We start from the raw sequence: 16,057 nt of genomic DNA on the forward strand, positions 1-16,057 counted from the left end.
AAAAAATCCTTAGTTAATTAATTTTCATTATAGACAGCTTTATAAAAGTATAAAAGCTCTCATAAAGTATTTTTCTGAGGTCTGTCTTATCAGGTAAATTACTGTACACAGCATATTCATTAATTTTCATTTTCATGTAGTAAAGGCTCTATGCCTTCATAAAGGACGTACTTTTCCTTTATTTAAGAGTATTTGGGCAGTTTATTCTCTGTTGTCTTCTCAAGTAAACAATACATACAAGTACAGTACAGTATTTTCTGAGGAAACACTCATACTTATTTTTTTTTAACCCCATTCCTGATAACCCGGCATTTTCACAAACTCGGCAACCCTTTGGTCCACATTAGGCCAAGTTTTCGAGGCTCTACTGTATTGTATTAATCTTTAAAGTATTCTTTAAAGTATCATGACGACTCCTGTAAATCAGGTTATCCGATAAGAATAAAATACAATACCAATATAGCCCTATCATTGAAAAAAATTCGCTTATTTTTGCTCACCTCGAGCTTTGCTTAGTAGAAATGGCTAAAAAGTGCGCAAAATACGTATGGAAATACGGTATTACAGCACCACCTGTATTGGACGATTACCTGTCTAAACGACCATTTTTTAAAGGAACCGTGAGTGGTCTCCATAGACAGGTTTTACTGTATATTGTTTTTTGGCATAAAAACTAGGGATGTGGAGTCAGAATTGTCAAATATCTGCCTACTTTGACTCCTTTTTACTTTCTCAACTTGTTATGTGTATAAAACTCGGGGCTGTGCAGTCAGGAGTCATTGAATTTTGGTGTTTTAATCAGAGTTGGATGGTAAGGCCAGAGTATGTAGATTTTTAAATAACTTCATAGATCAAAACTCTTTAATGAGGATAAAATATATACCTAAGTATAGACTCTGATCAAAACTTTTTAATGAAGATAAAATATATACCTAAGTACTTTCAACAGTGCATTACTATCTTGGCCCAACAGTGGCCCAGCAGTCTTCATACCCTGAACACTGGGAGTTTGGTCGTGGGTTTTCACCTCGCTCGGATGAGCTGGCCATGTGGAGTTTTCTGGGTTTTCTCCACATCTGTAATGCCTAAATAGGGGCCAGTTTCCTTTAAAAAGACCTCCTGGAAGGCATCCCCCTGTAGGCAGATCGTCCAAGTGTTGCGTTGCCGCAACTAAAAAAACAAACAAGCAAATTATCAGGCAAAAATATTTTTGTAGAATGGAGCATTGAGCAAACAAACTTTTTAAATAAAGGAATACACATTTTTTATATTTGTTAATTTGTGAATTGTATCATTGCCACTTCATTTCACTGGTCACTGGTTTATTTTGCCAGAATGATAAAAATATCACAATGTGGCAAAATTTTCACTGTACACTAGAAATTTTGCTATTACTAGCAATCTCTCGTTTTCACTTAACAAACTTCCTGATAAGTTATTTAAACATTTTAGTTGATCTCGTTGATTGAGATGATTTTTTATTACACTAATAAGAATAGATAATATGATTTTGTTAACTGTTTGAAATAAAATTTAAAAACCAATGGTTAACAAAACATTTACTTAAGGAAAAGAGTTTTTATTTTAAACAAATAAGAACTTTTCTTAATACTACTAAAAACAAGTAATAATTATGTATTATTTGATTTAAAAATAAGATAAAAACGTTATTTGTGAAAGAATACTTATTCTTATTATTTTATTCAATGTAGGTTATACGTTTCAAATCCTTATGAGTCATCATGTATAATGGTATTGGTTTAGCAACACCACGTGGAAGTGGTACAAATGGTTACGTACAGCGGAATCTATCTTTTATAAGGAAAAGCAAAGAGAAAGTGAATTATCGTACGGAAGAAGAGTTAAAACTATTAGATGCATCAATAAATAAGGTACCAAATAAAGATATTCTTGCACATCAAAGAAAAAGAGAGATGGAACTGAAGTGTGTTGAAATGGAAGAATTAATGAAAGAACAAGGGTAAGTTATTTTAAGTTACAGTATGTAATCAATTGCAAACACTTTAAAATGTTGGAATGTTAAACAGACTTTTTCTACTTTTTTAAATTAATATCAACTGATACATTATAGTTAAATGAATTTTTGTGTTTCAGTTTTCAATTCAGATAAGAAATTTTTACTTGACATTAATGTATAATTTGTGCATACTTTATTACATATCAGATGATCAAATAATTATTAAAGTTTGCCAAATATGTGATTGCGTTGTTACTTGAATATCAAGGAACTTGTTAAGTTACTTTAAAATAAATTTCCATGCATGTAAAACTGCCTGTTTCTTTAAATTATATATACAGTAGAGCATTGATTATCTGAAGCAATTCTGGACTGGGGTTGTTCGGATAACTGATCATGTATGAAAAAATTAACCTATCCACTGTTGAAATTTTTTTCTGTTGCATGTCGCTTTGCATTGGATTTTCATCAATATTAAGCCTAATGAAAATTTTTAAAAATAATAATCATGGCTATTGTATCATTAAAAATTATTTCTTTATTCTGCACAAACAAAATAAATATATTGAAAAATATAAAAACAAAAGAAAAATTATATTTTGAAAGTTAATCTAGTGCTGAATCGAAATGTTTTTGATACGACACACAGTCCTCAGAAAAACACCACACAAAACAAGCGAAACTCTTTCTTTTTCGTGGGTTTATCTGGAGATGTCAGTTGCTTGGGCTATAGTCTACGACAAGCTGAAGCAAACCACTTACGATGCAAGGTCCTAGAATACAGCTCACGATGGGGAAAAAAAAAGCCTTACTCAAATACTGGCAGCATCCTTAAGTACCCTCTCGACGTGTATGAATTGGAACGTTTTTGATACTAGATTAACTTCGAAAATATATTTTTTGTTTTTATATTTTTCAATATATTTATTTTGTTTGTGCAGAATAAAGAAATAATTTTTAATGATACAATATGGTCACACCAGTGTTGCCAGCTAAAACATGCACATCAACAAAAATAATATTGGAGTAGCCCAAGACATAGCCAAATATTGCAGTGCCACAGCACTAGCAGAAATTTGAATTTGCCAACTGGAATGCTTTCGGTTAACCGATGTTTTGGTTGATAGGTATTTGGATAATCGATGTTCTGCTGTATATCTGTATATATACTAGCAGATGAACCCTGTGTTGCTCAGGCTAAAAGTAACGATAGTGAAGAGTAAGATTATTATTAGATTATAGCCAACCTTACCTGTAAATATACTCCCACAACTGCCGTAAATGATTGGGCTAAATTTTGATATGATGATTATAAATTAGAAATGAATTTGGCACTAGAGTGAGGTGTTAGGTGCCATCTCGTATTAAAATTAATAATTATTTATATTTCAGTATACACAGTGCGGCAATTATATTCCGGGACTGGATCTATAAAAATGAAACAAAACAATTTTATTCAAATCTTCTTATTAAATTATTCAAAATACTCTCCTCCTGCTTCAATATACTTTTTACAGTGATTCAATAGTAATTCAAATGCCTGCTCAAACTCAATTTTCGGTATTGCCTCTAATATGTGCATAGACTCTCTTTGGATGGTTTCAATATCATTAAAAATGCATCCTTTCAACTTCATTTTCATTTTTGGAAATAAAGAGAAGTCACATGGTGCTAAATCGGGGGAATACGGCGAATGATTCAACACACAGACTTGATTTCATGCGAAAAATTGACGAACAATCAATGATGTGTGACTCGGTGCATTATCGTGTAACAAACACCAGTCATCAGAATTGCGATATTATGGTCGAATTCGACGAATTCTTCCCATTAATTGTTGTAAAACTCCCAAGTAGAAAGCAGCAGTAACTGTTTGACCCTGTGGGACGAACTCACGGTGGATGATGCCTTTGCTGTCGAAGAAAACAATGAACATCGTCTTGATTTTCTATGGAACTTTTCGTGTTTTCTTGGCTTGAGGTGATGATAAACACTCACTTCCATATACTTTCTGCATCATTTTGAACGTTTCTGTGGCACTTGTGCCAAGTTTAGCGTGAAATTTAATAACAGCACGTTGTTCCATTATTGTTTGCTGACATGTAACAAAATAAACTGATAAACAAAATATCAAAAACAATGATAAATGTCAACCGATTTAAATAAAAGTTTTAGGTTAGTAGCGACATCTGTTCAAACTTCATACGACATAAAATTTAAACAGATGTAGCTACTGGTTGCTGAGATATAGCTTGTCCTGGAATTTAATTGCCGCACTGTGTATATATTTCTTCCAGTATATATATATATATACTGGAAGAGGAGATCGTACCGAAGGTTTGGGTAGCGTAACTGGCAACGCATCCACATAGTATGTGGGAGTTGCGGGTTTGAGTCCTGCTTCGGGTTGATTCTTTTCTTCCAGTTTAATTTAAATTTATTAATTAAGTATTATAATTATTAATTTCAATACAAGATTGCACCTAACACCATTCATTTCTAATTTATAATCACTATATCAAAATTTAGCCTGATCATTTATGGCAGTTGTGGGAGTATATTTGCTTAATATTGGGGTTTTGATTGTGTGTATATTTTTAGATCTTGCCTGTTTATACTGGGTTCAAGAGTTAGGTTCACCCTCTTCCGAGACTAATTAGAGACTTTTTAGATGGGTCTTAAAATATGTTTGATTTCCTGCAAAAAACCTCATCTAAAATAGTACAGTAAAATCAAAATTTAGGGTAATCCTTAACCCTCTCCCTCTCCCCTGCGGGGAGGGAGAATTTTGGAAAATTCCTTCTTTGTGTACATTCTCACGATATACCCTCTGTACCAAATTTCAATTTTCAACTCCTAACCGTTTGGGCTCTGCACCTGATATTATTATTATTATTATTAACCCATCTCGATTATAAGATCAGGGTCAAATTTATGAGAAATTTTGTTTTCACTATTCTATTTATCGGATATCTAATAGAAAAAAATGATTAAAATCATTATTGAATATTAACTGAATAAATCTTTAGTATATGAAAAGATTTTTTATTTAAGTAACCTAAAAAATAAAAGATGAAATAAACACACTACTCACAAGCCTTATATAATACAGCCAAATTTATTATAACACTTCAAACGTTTTCGGACATCTTTAATGCCCTTTTTCAAGAACGAACCAACGAAAATCGAATATTGGCGAATTCATAAAAACGATAAATGCGTTTTGGAACGCTTTTTAAACAAGAGCTTAAAGTATTATATAAGGCTTGTGAGTAGTGTAATTATACGATATACAGTCTACGAAGAGATGAAATAAACTGTAGAATAAAAAAAAAAACCAATACATTTTTCATTATAATGGAGAATTTACTTGATGATAACCCTACTTGAATGAAGTGATTAATTTTAAATTCTAAAATTAAAAAAAATAACTTTGGAATATAATATTTTGAATTCAATATTTTGAATTTTTCAAATTTTTGAATTTGGGACGAATTCAAATATTTGTTCGAATAATATTGGATATCTAATTTCAAATATTCATTCAAGCAATATTGGATATCTAATTTCAAATATTTGTTCAAATTTGTTTATTTTGGATTTGTTGTTTTTGGGATACCCTCAAAGTGGAAATGATTAAAAATATTTATTAATTGTCAAAGTGTATACTATATGTGCCACTATTTACTTCACTGCTTGTTATCTACACTTTATACTGACTAAAATTAACTCTCTCCGCCTCTTTCTTTGGGGGGTGGTGGAATTTCCAAATATCCTTTCTTAATGTGCATTCTCATGACACACCCTACTAAAATGCAGTCAAAAATGAAAAAACAACATTTAAAATAGGACAGTAGAAACAGAGTTCTTCAGAATAAACCTTAATCCATTCCTTCTCCTCTGTGGAGGGAATTTCAAAAATCTCTTCTTAGAATACATCGTGAGAACATACACTAATTGTGTACCAACTTTCAACTCCTAACCATTTGGGCTTTGTGCTTATTATCATCATCATTATCATTATTTTTCAACATATACTCAGAGTCATTGAATATTATATAACATATTCACCTCACTGCTGAGAATCTATTTTAATGCTTTAAACGAATGTTTACAACCTGATCAACAGGCCATCGTCAGGTTAGCAATTCTCTGAATCGTTCTATATTCGAATGAATATGCAATAACAAATTTGAATTTAGAATGGTTCGAACATTTCATTAAAAAATCAAAATGTATAAAAATTTAACCACATATAATACATATCTCGAAGCCCAATGAGTTAATATAATAATCCAACAATTGCCTAAATATTCGGGCTGTAATATGGCTATAATCAAATTTCTCTTTTCTTTATCCTTGCCTTTTCCCATGTTTATATAGGGTTGACATTTCCTTCTCTAATATGTTTCTTCCATTTCTCCCTATCAAGGACTTCTTCTCTCTTAAGTCCACTATAGTTCAAGTCTTCTTCCACCTTATCTTTCCAATGCATTTTTGGTTTTTCTCTTTTCCTCTATCCTTTTATTACTAGTTTTCTGATCTTCTTTCCAACATTATTGTCACTTCTTCACTCTGTGGCCAAACCACCTCAACCTGCATTCTTGCATCTTTTTGCTCAAGGGGCCAACCTTAACAGAACCTCTAATAAAATCATTCCTTATTCTATCCTTCCTTGACACTCCACACATCCATCTCAACATTCTCATCTTTGCCACCTCCATCTTTCTTTCTTGAGCTCTTATTATTGTCCATGTCTCTGCTCCATATAACACTGCAGGTCTAACAACTGATTTATACAATTTTTCTTTCAGATTTCAGCTAACTTTCTTGTTGCATAACACACTGCTCAGCTTCCTCCCATTCATCCATCTACATTGAATTCTATGCTCCACCTCCAAATTCACTCCTCTTCCTATCTTGACAAATGTCCCAAGATATTTAAAACATGGAGCCAAAAGGAGTGGCACATTTTGGATTTTAATGTTACACTCGTCTCTACCATTCAGATTCATATAAGGTGTTTTAGTTCTGCTAATCTTCATGCCCCTTTCTTCCAAAACTTTCCACTGATTTTCCAGTTTCTTCTCAGCCTTGGTTTGGGAAAGTTCACACAGCACAATATCATCTGCAAACAGCATACTTCACGAAGCCTCACACTTCACGTCCATTATCAGGTCAAACAAATAAGGGCTAAGGGTAGATACCTGATGTAAACTAACTTTAATGAAGAACCCTTCTGTAGTGCCCACATTGCTCTTAACTTGGGTCTCTGCTCCCTTGACAAGCCTAACCGATTTCTCTGGAACATTCTTTTCCCTCAAACATCTCCATACCTTTTGCCTTTGTACCCTAACATACAACTTTTCTAGATCTATGTATATCATGTGCAAATCTTCCTGCATTTTCCTGTGCCTTTCCATCAGCTGTTTTAGAGCAAAGATAGCATCAGTCATACTCCTTCCTGACAAAAAGCCAAACTGTTCCTCTCCAATCTCAGATTCCTGCCTAATCCTTCTTTCTACAATTTTCTCTCACATTTTCATAGTATGGGTTGATAACTTCATACCTCTGTAATTTCTGCAATTCTGTTCATCTCCTTTACCTTTAAAGATTGGCACCAGAATGCTCTTTCTCCATTCATCTGAGATCATCTCCTGCTGCCAGAGTTTTTTCATAAGGTCCCAGAGGATATCAATTCCTTCCTTACCGTAACCTCTCCAAGCTTCAACCAGAATCCAATCAGTGCTTACTGCTTACCCCATCTTCGTTTTTCTAAGCACACTTTCCACTTCTTCTCTGCTAATATCTTGCACCACTCCTTTATTTGTCTCTCCATTCTCGTTTAAAGTTCTGGGCTATAATATGGCTATAATCAAATAATTAATACAAATAAATTTAGTACTAGAAATAAGTGTTAGGTGCCATCTATTATCTAAATTAATAATTATAATTTTAATAATTTAATAAATATAATTTTAATTTAGAACCTTCTGGTAGAAAATAACTTGCAGCCTCTGCTTGCTGTGTGGTGCGCTACCAATTGCACCACCCAGCCCCAAGCCAGTCTTTGCTTCCAGAAATATTTAAATTTTGATATAATCTTCCACAGTTACTCACGGTGCTGGCTGGAGATGACTCCTACATCAACAGACAATGAACATCTCTACAGCACTCAGCCAGCTATCATCATCATCTATTTTATTTGGCACAAAAGATGCTGCCTGGTTCCGCATAGCACTACCAGGCAGCAGATACAATATAGATTGGCAGAGGGTACATAGGTGGATCACATAAAATATAAATGCTGAAAACGGCATACAATGAGAAATACAGTAGGCCCCCCTATAACACAGTAGATATGTTCCATTTTATACGAATTCCATGATTTACGAGTCACTTAAATACATGAGCCAATCATAGCCCGGCACATGTGCAGTTTAGGGACTACGGCCGTTCGAAAGATTTTCTTCCATAAAATTAATTAATTCTAGACTAATTCGACTCAACATTTCCAAAATATGTATAATTTTTTGGGAATAATCCATATAAACTATGCTATAAACAAAAAATTGTAGGATTACTTTGTGAGTGTCCACTGTTCGACGATGCCATTGCTTAAGCTTGTTTTCTTCGCAGAGCGGTGCATTGAATGGTGGGCACGTGTTTTCTGATAAGTTATTTTTCTGTGAAAAATTCACTGAACTTTGGAGACATCATTAATATAAATATAATTTTTATGGCCATTGAATAATAAATGTTTTTTAGTAGGTCCAGTGCTCGTTTAAACTCAACGGTTTGTGCAATATCAGCTATTGGTGTAGATTTGACCAAACCTGTCGCGACGTGAGTCAGTGATGACGTTTTACTGTATTATACGAGTCTCTTTTAGTGTGTTTATATGAATACGATTGCAATATTTTCACTGTTTTATACAAATCCATAATATATGAACCTGTGTTATAGGGGTGATCTACTATAATTATAAAAAGAAAGGATACATGTGAAAAATATAGAGACATGCAAAAATTTACACATTATATACAGATGATGAGTGCGAAATAAATATAATGGTAGAACACACAACGCATATTTACATAAGGCATTTACAACTGATAAATCATTTACATCCTATTGATACTAAAGTTGAAATCTAAAATATTGTTGAAATACAAAATACAAATATAAATACCACTCTGCATACAATGTACAGTACAATACAGTAATAATGTATATAGTAAAACAAAATGTGTTACAGGAGAGAGAAAATACAAATAAAGTATAAAATATGTAACAAACACGTATTTACGTAAAATTATTTACAAAATTGTTATAGTTGAGGAATGATAATGGTGACAAAGAATGAAAGTTAGCGGGAGCTGAATTGAGGGACTGTTGTGACTGTGTTGTAGGAAGACATGAACTGTTTGAAGTAGAAGTAAATGTTCTTGTCTTCTATGAAGTAATTGCACTTGCATGGCCAACATCTCCCTTTGTCCAAAACTGCATGTCTCAAAAGTGGCGAGGCATGGATAGCATGGGACAGAAAAAGATGTAATGGAGGGGAATATCGGGAACACCACAAATAGTGCAAAGGCCATTATCATGAAGGGTGAATCTTTGGAGGTAGTTGAAAAATGGCCGTGACCAGTGAAAAATTGAGTGGTAGAAAAGTCTAGTATAAGCCAGGTGTTATTGTAGAAATCCTTGATAGAGGGGAAGAAGCAGTAGGCAGTAGGATTGTGTTTTTGGTCCCATTCAAATTGCCATTGTTGCAGAGATCCTCCCACAAGACCTGCTTGATATGTCTGAGGTATTTTATTATAAGTCTCTTCAACCTCCAGATCAGTGGCAGCAGACTTTGCCAGTGTATCAGCATGTTCGTTACCAGTGGTTCCAACGTGTGCCTTTACCCAGGTGATAGAGTAACTGTTGTTGGAGTTAGAAATACTGTAAGGTCTCTTTTTATGCGGATTATTTTTATGCGATTTTGAAGTTGTGCGGTTTGTATTTGATCCAAAAATTTCTTGGACAAACATACATATAGGCTTGTTTAGGAAGCCCGTGTATAGACAGTCTCCAAAAATCGTGGAACGCTCAAAGCTCACTCCATTTGTTCAACTGACATATAACGTTTATGGATGTAAAGGACAGCTAGATCTATCTTAATCGCTTTAGTTCCTAGCAATTTTTGATGTAAATGTAATTAAACATAAAAAAAACTTAAAACTGGAAAAAAACGAAAGAAATGCATTAATTTTGAAGAAAAAGCTTCAAAGTTTAACTTCCTTTGTCTCGCCCTTCTGTGAAATTTAATAGGATGAGTCATTGTTTACACATCTGGATGACCTTGAACGCAGCTGGAGTTGGATTTCCCAGGGCATTCTCATAGACATCGCGGGAGGACAAGAGTTTAAAGTAGGGTGAACACTAGCTGGCCGTATATTTTTAAATATTTTTAAAAAATTTGGAGACTTAAAAAACATTCCAAAAATTCAAAAAAAAAATTTAAAAAATGGCCTTAAGGACCGTGTTTTATGTAACGCTATGTAACCTGCCCGAGTTAACTCGGGCGAGGAACTAAAGGGGTTTTAATTAACTCTTCACATCCAGATGTCAGTGATTTGTTTTTAGAGTGAGCTTTTGCAATTCGGGGATTCCCCTTGTACATGATACTTACCATCGACAAGTCGCTATTACATCATTCTGAGTTTCGCATTGAAAGGTATAAACTGTAATTGTTTTGAAATTAAATTTTATTTTAGCGGTGTTTTGTTCATTTTTATAATAAGTAGCGAGTTTAAATTTTGCTGATTTCAAGTTGCAGTAATAAGCAGCCTATTTCTTTTAATTTCTGCAAACTTTTTTATGCGGTTTTAAGTTAATTTTAACTCGTTGTTTTGGTTTTATGCGATTTTAGAAAATTACGGAATGTTCCCCTACTTTTTCAAGGCAAGTAAAGTCTTTTTTTTATGCAAATTTTTTATATGCGCTTTTCTGTAGAACGTATCCACCGCATAAAACGAGACCTTACAGTAATATGGTGGATGTTGTTGGCAACAGGATGGAGGGAGTGATTGTATATAACATTGGTATATGGCAGATTGGTTGTCAGTGTAAATAGAGAAGTGCTGCTTCTTGTGATTTCAGTTCAACCAGTGAATTGCATGCAGAATACCAATCAGCTCTGCCTGGAAAGCACTGCAGTGAGAGTGCAGCCTTAGACATACAGAGAATATTTCCTTGTTGCTTTGCTAAACGACAAAGCTGCACCCAGTGCCTGCAGTGGACTTTGACCTGTTGGTAAATACATTGAAATAGGTGTTGGAAGCTGGAGCGGTAGAGAGGAGCTTGCTATGAGTAGGGTCCACAGAAGTATGGAATGGTGTAGGGGTCTTGATTGAGTTGGCATCAATGCTAATGGAGCCAATATTAAGGCTAATGCCCTACATCAGTTTCATCTTGTTGGAGACCATATTAATGATAAAGTTGAAGGGTTGCTTTTTAGAGATGATCTGTAGGCTGCTAGTGGGGCAGGTGTTGTAGCCTTTGGTGATGAGAAGCAGAGCTCTGCACTGAGCAGACAGCAGCCTATGAATGTGATGAGATTTGTTAGCCATATGGGCCCAGGCACTGCAGGCGTAAGTAACAATTGGGATGAAAATTTGATTGTAGACTGTGGTCATGGCCTGAACATCTAGACCCCATCTGCATTTGGCCACTTTATAGAAATTATGGAAAATTTTTCCAGTGTAGTCAGTGATGTAATTAATATGTTGCATCCATAATAGCTTGTGGTCAAGAATAACACCAAGATAACATAGAGACTTGACCACTGTAATAAAGCAGCCATTCATTTTGATGGATGGCACTCTTAGGTAAAAGTGTGGCTTATCTGGGCTAGGAAAGATAATGGCTTGGGTTTTGAAAGAGTTGAAATTTAGCTTGTAATGTGTGCCCCAAATTTTGATCTTTTTCGGGATGCGATTTGCCTGGTCTTCAAGTTGAGCCCTTGAATTTCCACTGAGAAGAATGAAAGCATCATCAGTGATGGCAACGCTGTGATCTTGACCAAAGTCCTGCTCCAAAATGTTAAAGAGAACAAGCCAGAGGAGAGGCCCACAAACAGAACCCTGGGATGCCCATGGTTGATTTATCTCTGAAAGTTGAGCGAGTCAGATTTGATGGTGGACTTCTTGTTTTGCAGAAAATCCTTTAGTGTGTTGTAAATATTGGCCAGGCAGTTAAGTTTGTGAAATTGATACAGGATCATGGGCCACCAAGCATTATCAAATGCTTTTTGTATGTCCAGGCTAATGCCCAGAACATACTTGTGTCTGTTGAGGAGATTGCTGACATGGTCGACCACACTACAAATGGCATCTGTAGTTGATTTCTGCTTGTGAAAGCCATACTGGTGGTTATGAAGAGAATGTGTGGATTCCAGGAAATAGTTCAGTCTATTGGTGATAAGCTGCTCAAACATCTTGCCCAGAGCTGGGAGAAGAGAGATAGGATGTACAGTAGTTTGCCAGGTTTGTCAGCCTTAGGGATCGGTACAATAAATGAGCTCTTCCAAGAGTCCAGAAAAATGCCATAATGGAAGCAATGATTATAGGTCTGAAGAATAAGGGTTGGATGGGAGTCCCAATTAGTTCCTTTTTATATAATGATGCTGGAACTGCATAGACAATAATAATATTGGGCAGATGTTTGTGTGTTGAGTTCTGGTAGGGTTTCTTAGATAGCACTTTCCAGGGTTTTCACATTGGTGGGTTTACTTAATTTGATAGCAACATCATTGTTTTGGATGTTCCTCACTCTCTGGATGCCAATCGTTAATGCTGAAGAGTTGATTTTGTGCTCTAACAACTCCTTGGTAGCCTGGCTACTATCAGAGTTTGCACCAAAAACAACCAGAACATTGTCTGCACAGGAAATAGTGTGGTTGGGAGCCATTTCAGTGGATGATGGCCCATTGGAGACTAGTAGCCCGGACGCCCCCTAGTGGGCGTTCTTTACGAATTCCCATGAGGCACAGTTCCTTTGACTTTTTTGTTCCTATCAATATGCTCTACAGCTCTGTTAAAGTCCAGATCGCATCATACGGATCTAGATTTAGTAAATACTTTAAAATAGTTTAATTTGTTTATTTACCTTTGCTTGTAAACCTCGATTTTAAATGTATCTGCCATTTTTTTCAACAAATTTCCTGTGAGTCAATGCTCGACGTTCACTGAGTCACGGGATGTTGTAAATGTGCGGTGCAAGGTTAATCAAAGCATATAATAATTACTTATACCATTCCATGGTATAAATAATAAATTCATATCAATAATAAATTCCTATCACAAATAAAAATAATTTATTTTTAATTTAAAATCATCGCTAGGGCACCTCTAGTGCCCATTTTTGGCATACTGTTACATGGATGGACGGACACGTGTTCAATGGGATATGTAGTTAGATGACAACATCATGGTTAGAAGGTGCCATAGCACCAGATGAGTGTAGGTGGGCCTTTTCCTTGATGCTGGAGAGTTTCTCCAGAACTGCATCTTGCTTGTTTATCAGAGATTGGTTATTTTCCCCAGTGATGATGAAATAAAGTTTCCTTTTTATCAGAAAACTTAGTGTCATTAAGTCCGTTGTCAAAAATGTCTATGATGAGTTCAACGCAGCTTACAATGTAATCTGAGTGTTTATTTGTGCCTTGTTTGGCACTATGGTTAGTGGCAAAGTATCCCTTTACTTCATCTAATACAGTGTATGTATGCCACCATGCGGAGTTCATTGAACTTAGCCACATCCAAAGAAGACATGATGAGAGTGTACTCAGTACCAACCAGGGAGAGTGAAGTCAGTGTGTAAAAAAGAGTGGCCGAATTGCCAAATGGATTTCTGTACCAGTAACCAGCGATTAGCAGATGCAGAAAGAAAATAAAAGTGATTTTCATTATTAAAAATTTTAGACTACACAAACAATCTTTGAGTCCTTTTTCCTATTTATATCCTTTTTATTTTTCCTTATTATTTTCAATAACGAAAATACAGTAAGACCCTGCTTAAAGTGGGGGATGTGTTTCTAGATGACAAAGTGCTCAGCAAAACAGCGTTAAATGAGACCATTTTAACATAGAGTAAATAGGGATAGGGAAACATGCAATCGAAAATTTAAAAAAATTTACTTTAATTTTAAGTTATTTTTATATTAATTTGTATAATAATACAGTGGTACCTCAGGATACGAAATTAATCTGTTCAGAAACTGAGATTGTATCATGAAAATTTTGTAAGATGAACCATTTTTCCCTATACGATTACACATAAAACCAAATAATTCATTTCAACACAAAAAACACACTCAAATTAAAGCTAAGTAGTACATAAAAAAAAATAATAACTATAGTAAGGAAAACACTGAAAAATGCATTTTGTAGTTGTAAATGTATAAATAACTATAATAGAATAATAATTGATAAGAAAAAAATGTAGTTTTATTTGCACTTTACCTTTGAGGATAGACGTCGGTGGAGGTGTAAACTGATGGTGGAAGAGAGGGAGAAGGGAAATGATACTAAAACTTAACTTGCATAACATAATGTAACAATAACTTAAAAATAACTTAGAAAAGATTAAAAAAAATTAGTGTTGTTTTTATATATATGTTTTTAAAATTTTTTTTCACAGCTTTTGCTTTCTTTCCTTCACTTCCACCAGCACTTTCACTGGATAGAGGTGGCTTGGTAAAATATCTATCCAAAGAAGTTTGGCTTTGCCTACTTTTTAAAATGTTTCTAAAATGGTTTAGGCAAATGTCGTTACTCCGAGCGGCAATACGGTCAATGTGAACCTTTTCGGGATGTTTATTTTCAATAAAATCGGTCGCTTTCCGATAATACCTCGAGATTTCCTTTATCGAGCGAGATCCTTCCAAACAAATATAAAAAGTTCTGTAATAGGTGAAAAATCGAGAGACTCAGAATTACACCAGGTGCATTGAGTATTCGAAAATTAATATAACTGTTTTCGATGAAGATAGAATATTTATTAAGATGTAATTGAGCGTTAAAATTAATTGATTTAGTTATATACGGTTATGAAGATGGAAGATGGATTAATATTTAGTATTTCTTCAAAGAGTATTAGATAAAATTTGAAACAAGTTTTTGTTTAGTAATATAAATTAAACGAAAACAATCAACACTTAGGTTTCCTGCAAGTAAACGAAGTGTGCAACAAAAGTCATCCATAATCACTAAATATTGTTTAGTCATAGTCTGATCTTCCACAAGCAGATTTTAACTGCAGAGCCTTTCTTATTGTATTATTTTGCCATTTTATTCCCCGTGTTCACACGTTTCCAAGGACTGTTATTTGATCAGAATTGAAAATTAATTTTATGTTTATACTCTGTGTGTTGACTCTAGACTTTAACTTTCTTATCTCTTCATAGAGATCCTTCTTACTTTTCTGCACTCTATGTAACGCATTATGCAATTGAGATTTGAATTCATTAATCTGTTTTGATTTGGGTGACAGTGGCTGGCTAATAAGATACTGGAGTCCCGAAATACTGGACCAGATGTCTCATTATCTTCATCTTCATTCGTGCTTTTACATTCTTCACCATTTTCTCAAAAAGAACAAAGTATGCAATAAAAAAATAGAATATTTTAAATTTATATTATAAATATACCTGTACTAGACTACATAGATGTCATAGAAGATAAATTTGTAGCATAACTGTGGTCCAATATCGGATTTATACGCTTACAATTGTTTCTATACCCTGTTTTTGGTCCAGAACATCTTCTCTTAGGTGCAGGTCTGTGAGAAAAAAGTGTAGGCACGGCATCACGCTTCAGCAATCTTCTTCCATCCTTCCTGTGATTCTCATACTGATCTTTCTCAAAATGAGCCTATGAGAGTTAATTGTAAATATTCACATCTCACTAAACCAATAAACTTATAAAGGCTAAAATGTAACAGACTTAATACACTTTAGCCTTAGTTTATTAATGTGCAATGTACAATTAAATAGGTAGTCAAAGCAGAAGTCCTTTCTCATAAAAATTC

At 34.4% G+C, this 16,057-nt stretch overlaps 1 protein-coding gene across 2 annotated transcripts in view; it reads left to right on the plus strand.

Moving 5' to 3' along the window:
- The window catches only part of LOC111636865 (serine/arginine repetitive matrix protein 2-like), a 71,526-nt gene that overhangs the window by 21,293 nt on the left and 34,176 nt on the right, over positions 1–16,057 (plus strand). For both annotated transcript variants that reach the window (XM_023382256.1, XM_023382255.1), the window contains exon 3: positions 1,713–1,981. In XM_023382256.1, the coding sequence (XP_023238024.1) occupies positions 1,743–1,981 (239 nt within the window). In that variant the 5' untranslated portion in view covers positions 1,713–1,742. The remainder of the gene's footprint in view (positions 1–1,712; positions 1,982–16,057) is intronic.

The sequence above is a fragment of the Centruroides sculpturatus genome, unplaced genomic scaffold (assembly GCF_000671375.1).
Source record: "Centruroides sculpturatus isolate CEXI.00-Female unplaced genomic scaffold, Cexi_2.0 scaffold1043, whole genome shotgun sequence".
Lineage (NCBI taxonomy): Eukaryota > Metazoa > Arthropoda > Arachnida > Scorpiones > Buthidae > Centruroides > Centruroides sculpturatus.